General features: G+C 54.5%; 1 protein-coding gene across 1 annotated transcript in view; it reads right to left on the reverse strand.

The window, feature by feature from the left end:
• UMODL1 (uromodulin-like 1) overlaps nucleotides 1-5,443 on the reverse strand; it is a 68,690-nt gene extending 63,247 nt beyond the window's left edge. Inside the window, exons 1-2 of the mRNA XM_012002577.1 lie at nucleotides 5,368-5,443; nucleotides 585-827 (exon numbers count right to left, since the gene is read on the reverse strand). Coding sequence (XP_011857967.1) covers nucleotides 585-827; nucleotides 5,368-5,443 — 319 coding nt within the window. The remainder of the gene's footprint in view (nucleotides 1-584; nucleotides 828-5,367) is intronic.
• Nucleotides 5,444-6,000: the final 557 nt, after the last annotated feature.

The following is a 6,000-nucleotide window of genomic DNA, read 5'->3' on the forward strand; positions in this document are numbered from 1 at the left end:
ATGTCCTTCCACAGTGCGGCTGTGAGGCGGGACCTTCTGACTACACAGAAACTCATTGCAGATCTGGTATTGACTCGAAATTAGCAACCACTAAACACACACACACACCCCCCTCCCCTGAAAGAGATCACCTGCTTGTCAGTAGGCTGAGCCCTGAGTTCCCGCCCCCTCCCAACGGCTCAGACCCTGGCCTGGCCTAACCGCACTGGTCACCCTGGTAACTGACCCCAAGCATCCTACAGGACAGCAGCTTTCAAACTGCACTGAGAAGCAGGAGGACTTGGGGCCCTCTGAGAACAACAGAGGTTCTCAAAGTGGGGTTCCTGGGCCAGCAGCATCAGTGTCACCCAGGAACTTGTCAGGAGGGCAAATTCTTGTACTTCACCCCCACTCACGGACTCAGAAACCTGAGAGTGGGGCCAGGGACAAGCCCTGCCGATGACCCTGCTTCCTGGTCAAGGCTGGGAACCGTGCTCCTGGAAGATCTAGCAAGTTCCGGGCCAATGGGTGTCAGCGGTGACTGTCCCATCAGGAGTCTCGACGGCAAGGGTGGCCCCGCCCCAGCCCAGCAGCCCTGGACTCACGCAAGACACAGTAGAGGCCGAGCTGCTCGTAGCCCTCACAGCAGTCGGTCACATTCCTGGACTCGGGAACCTCCACTACCAGGTACTGGGTCCGATAAACAGTCTTGGGGCACCGCCTCCAGGGGATCCAGCCACCGCAGGACGCATAGGTCGTGTAGGACGTCTGCACAGCCTCCACCTTCTGCACAGTGTGGGTCACACGGTAGCTGCACAGCCGGTAGCCCAACAGGGAGAGGCCTTTTTCTAAAAGAGGCAAGCAAGGAGGCGACTGAGAACACCAGGATCAGATCCATGCGAGCGGTTATCCGCAAGGCGTCCCTCTGCAACAGCAAGCGAGACCACACCTCCTGCACTCGGGCAGGCCTCTCGGAAGCTGCCCACCAGCCCTCTTCACCGGCCTTTGCCTGCTAGTGCACCAGGAAGGCTGTTGCATGAGTGAGCGCAGAAGAATAAAGCATCGACATAGCCTGGCCTGCTAAGAAAGCCGCCGTGACCGAGGGGGAGGTGCCACCTGGGCCCCACGCACGCTTCCTGAAGCACAGGGGTCTCACAGCCAATATACGAAGGAAAGAGCACAGCACTGGAATCAACGCTTAGAGATCATGTCCCTTTGTTCTGCTCTGTGTGGGCTCATTCCACAGGCCGTAGAATCTCATGCACGTCTATCTCTTCGTCCCCCTGAGCCTCAAGGTTGCCACATGCGAAGTGAACGAGCCGCAGTTCCCGCCACAGTGGAAACTGAAGGATACTGCGGCCAGGACATGACAAAGACGGCTTTCTTTTCAGTGAGGTGGAAGATAAGTAAGCAGGTACTTAAAGCACGTGTGAGAAGTTTGTTGATGATAAAAGACCAGCTCAGGCCAGGTGTGGTGGCTCACGCCTATAATCCCGGCACTTTGGGAGGCTGAAGTGGGCGGGTCGCCTGAGGTCAGGAGTTCGAGACCAGCCTGGCCAACATGGTGAAACCCCATCTCTACCAAACATATTTTTTAAAAATTAGCTGGGTGTGGGCTGGGAGCAGTGGCTCATGCCTGTAATCCCAGCACTTTGGGAGGCCAAGGCGGGCAGATCAAGAGGTCAGGAGATCGAGACCATCCTGACTAACACGGTGAAACCCCGTCTCTACTAAAAATACAAAAAATTAGCCAGGCATGGTGGTGGGCAGCTGTAGTCCCAGCTTCTCAGGAGGCTGAGGCAGAAGAATGGCGTGAACCCAGGAGGTTAAGGTTGCAGTGAGCCGAGATTGTGCCACTGCACTCCACCCTGGGTGACAAAGGGAGACTCCCTCTCCAAAAAAAAAAAAAAAAAAAAAAAAAAAAGCCAGGTGTGGTGGGGCGCACCTGTAATCCCAGCTACTTGGGAGGTTGAGGCAGAAGAATTGCTTGAACCCAGGAGGCTGAGGTTGCAGTGAGCCTAGATCATGTCACTGCACTCCAGCCTGGGCGACAGAGCGAGACTCCGTCTCAAAAAAAGACCAGTTCAACTGTTCTGCCTTTACCATTGTGACCAGGAGGAGGCACAGTCACCCCCGCTGCAGGACAAGCATCAGATTTACCATATCAGGCCCCATGCATCTCTCACCAGAGCCTGGTTCCTGTACACAAGGCCCATCACCCCTCCATCAACGTGATTACTCCGTTCTCGAGACCCCTGGCCCCATGGCATTCACCACGAGACTGTTTGTCATGGACATCCCCTGACGTGTGCCTGGGCTTCCCATCTCCGCGGGAGAACCCTATTGCCTAATTTGAATTGATTGTGTTCCTCTAAAAATTCGTATGTTAAAGTCCTATACCCCAGTAACTCAGAATGTGACCTTATCTGTAGTAATGTCTTCTGGAGGTTATCAAGTTAAAGTGGAGACATTAGGCTGGACCCTAATGCAATATGACTGGCCCTTATACTAAAGGGAAACGTGGAGACAGACAGACACAGGGAGAAGAAGGTAGAGACTGGGGTGGTGCTTCTACTGTCAAGGAACACCAAAGATTGCCCCAGAAGCTGGAGGCCCAGAGCAGAGACTCCTGCAAGGGCTTGGGAGGAGCCAGCCCTGCCCGCAATTTCATCTTAGGCTTCTGGCCTCCAGAACTGTGACTGAATCCATTTCCGCTGTTTAAGCCGCCCAGGCTGTTTCTTTGTTTCAGCAGTCCTAGCCAGTGAACACAGGGATGGTGAAGGGTCCCCTCCAGCTCCCCTGTGGCACCTAGCAGGGGACTCTGAGTATACGGACTCTCAGTGCCTAATGAACGGAGGATTTGACATACAGGGCTTACATTTCAGACACTCAACCCCTGAGCTCTAAGCTTTACTAGACTGTACAGCCAAGAGGTGGGGGCTCAGTATTACAGTTTATTTCCCTCAATGAGTAGCCGGATTGATTTCTGGGGAGGAACACAGAGATGGGAGCAGAAATGATCACAAAACCAATGCTGTCCTTATTCCCTCCACTGGGGCAGCATCTCTGAAGATTCCCTCCTTGAACCTCACAGCAACCTATAAGTGTGCAGAAAGCGGGACTCCGGGGGCTTGTTACTCACCCCAGGAAGAAACAGGGCAGAGCTGGCCCTCAAACCAGGTGAGGGAAGAGGCTGCAGCTTTGCTCTGGGCGGAACACAGGTGCTGGACCACACACTTGCGCAGAGCGACCCCACTCCACAAGCAACAGGGACTGGAGCCGCAACCTCCTCTGGGGTCTGAACCCCAAATCACCCTGCGGGCTCAGCAGGGCCTCTAGGGATGGGGACCACCTGCTGTTTGCCATCACCAGTGGGGTAGTTACCGTGAGCTCTGCAAAGGAATGGGAGGTCCTTGTCGTACGGAGTGGAACGGGACAAATCAGCTTCCCAGGCCAGGGCAGCTTGGCTGAGAGCCTAGGGGTGACTTGCATGAGGAACGGTGGAATGTGGCCAGAAGGAACGCGCTCACCTACTCAGTGACCACGCTGAGCAAGGCAAAGGCCAAGGACTTCCTGCACCAAGAATTTAGCAGGGTGGATCTAGCTTGTGTTTTTCATCGTAACCTGAGCAGAGATGCCAACCACATTAAGGACACTTGCAGCTCCTGGTCTCTAGAGAGCTGCCAGGGCCCCACGTGATCATTACATGGACTCAGCTGGTCTGCAGCAGAGCCCTCCTGCACACACACGCACACCCGCATGTGCACACACACACTCACACACACACACACACACACACACTCGTCTCCTGTGGAACCCCGGAGATGTTTGTCCTGTTTTGTTTTTCACATTTTATCTGAGGCCATGTGCCATCCCAAGCCTGGCTTCTTGGCAGAGCCCAGAGAAGAAAGCGTTTAGCAGATTCTGCCATACTGCAAAGCCCTGCAAGGGCCATCAGAGCAGGAGCGCGGGGTCTTGGATTCCGGTCTCAGACGCGGGAAAGCCTAACGCTCTGGGGCCAACAAAAGTCCTGGGGTCAGATGGACCTGCGCTCACACCCTGCCGCGTGATTGCACCCGTGTCATGCCCTCCCAGTGCCCCCCTCTTGTCATCTGTGAAATAACAGCCATGCCCTGAGGCAGCAGAAGGCTGAAGTGGGGCCATGCCCGTGAAGGCAGTGCTGGCACCCGGGGACGATTCGGGGCGGGCACATGTGGGGTTGCTGAGGTTCTGCCCTGTGTCCTCATCTACAATGAGGGGTTCTGGAAACACCTCCTAAGACCTTCTCCAGTTTCCCAGGATTCCCACCCATTATGTATCTGAACTGTGGGGTCTACGTATTACCTGTTCCAATGGGAATATCCATTTCACAAATCACAAAGCAAAATCCTGCTTCTGGGTGAAAAACTTTAAGGTAGTACAAAAACATAGTGGATTTTAGAAACAGAATGGATTCCTTTAATTTGTAACTGAATAAGACAGATTTTAAGAGGAAAACGATCTTAAAATTCTGCAGTCCCATTTCCCTGGATTCCGGGGTTTCAGAACCCCCACGTGTTTTTTAGCAGCTGCTCTGCTGTCCGCATGCCTGGAGACTCCAGACAGAGCCCTGGTGCAGCCGCTGGCTCCTGCGGTGACTCTGCCCTGTGAGCTGTGTGGCCTGGGCGAGTCCCTGATCCATTCTGGGTCTCCCTTTCTTTTTTGTTTTTGTATCATGGCTTTTCTTTGTTTATCAGGGGGGTTTTGCTCTGCTGTCCAGGCTGGAGTGCAGTGGAGCAGTCTCAGCTTACTGCAGCCTCGACCTCCCAAGCTTAAGCGATCCTCCCATCCCGGCCTCCTGTGTAGCTGGGACCACAAGTGTGCACCACCATGCCTGGCTTTTTTTCTTTTTTTTTGGTAGAGATGGGGTCTCATGATGTTGCCCAGACTAGGTCTCCTTTTTTTCTTTTTTATCTCTAAGTGAGGACTTAAATGCACCAAGGTTCAGGAGACCTTTCTTCTGCGTTTGTAGGAGCTCACTGTTCTCAGTGGGATCTGAGGACCCCACAGCGTCTGCATCACCCACAGACATGCAGAGTTCCAGACCTTGCACCCCAGACCTGCTGGCTAAGAATCTGCATTTTACCCCCACGAACGTCCCGGTGATTCAGCAACAGGTTCCCGCTAGGGAGTCCTCTTCCCAAAACCCTACCCGGCACGCCTGCCCCACCTCCACAGCTGCTACCATGTGCGCTTACGGAAAAGCTCGTCCACCAAGGAACAGATGTCGCCTCTTCAAGCAGAGGCACCCTTACCCACCTAGGTCTCAGCAGGAGGCTGTCCTCATGAGATCCATGCCAGGGAGCCTCCCTCCTCAAGAACTGCCCATACCAAGCCCAGACCCCTCACCTGTGAAGCCACTGGCCTGGCTTGAGCCCACAGCACAGACCAGAGCCAGCAGGGCCAGCCCCGAGGTCCTGAGCATCATCCAGCAGTGGTGGCAGCGCAGGGCTCTGGGCCTCTACCAAGAAGCCTGGGTCTCTCCTACACCAGGGCACATAGGGGCCTGAGCCGCCTGGACCCGGAGAAAGGGCCTTTCTGTCTCCTGTGCTGCTGCAGGTGGCAGTGGCTTCAGAGGAAGCACCGCTGGGAGCAGTCCCTTATGCCTGCTCGTTAACACCCACCACTGCCGTGGCCGTTTCCCTGGGGGCTCCTGCGTGTCACAGCCTATTCTGCTCCAAGCAGATGGCATCTTTTAGGAAAAGTGAGTACCCAACAGCCCAGACCGCATCACTGGATCCCATCTCGTTGTTACGCAGAAAACACATTTGAGACCCAAATCTGAGTCTCGCCATCAACACAGGGTATTCTCTTACCCTATCATTCTGAACTGGCAGGAGAAAACAGCGTCAAATCAAAGTGGCACATCACGTTGAGAAAAGTGTCCTTCACACGGTTCCACAATGCACTTCAAAAGTCACAAAAATGTCCAGGTGCTTTGACCCAGTCCTCTCCTCCTGGAGCTTGGGCTGAGAGCACGAA

This window comes from Mandrillus leucophaeus, unplaced genomic scaffold, assembly GCF_000951045.1.
Source record: "Mandrillus leucophaeus isolate KB7577 unplaced genomic scaffold, Mleu.le_1.0 Scaffold69, whole genome shotgun sequence".
NCBI classification, from domain to species: Eukaryota; Metazoa; Chordata; class Mammalia; order Primates; family Cercopithecidae; genus Mandrillus; species Mandrillus leucophaeus.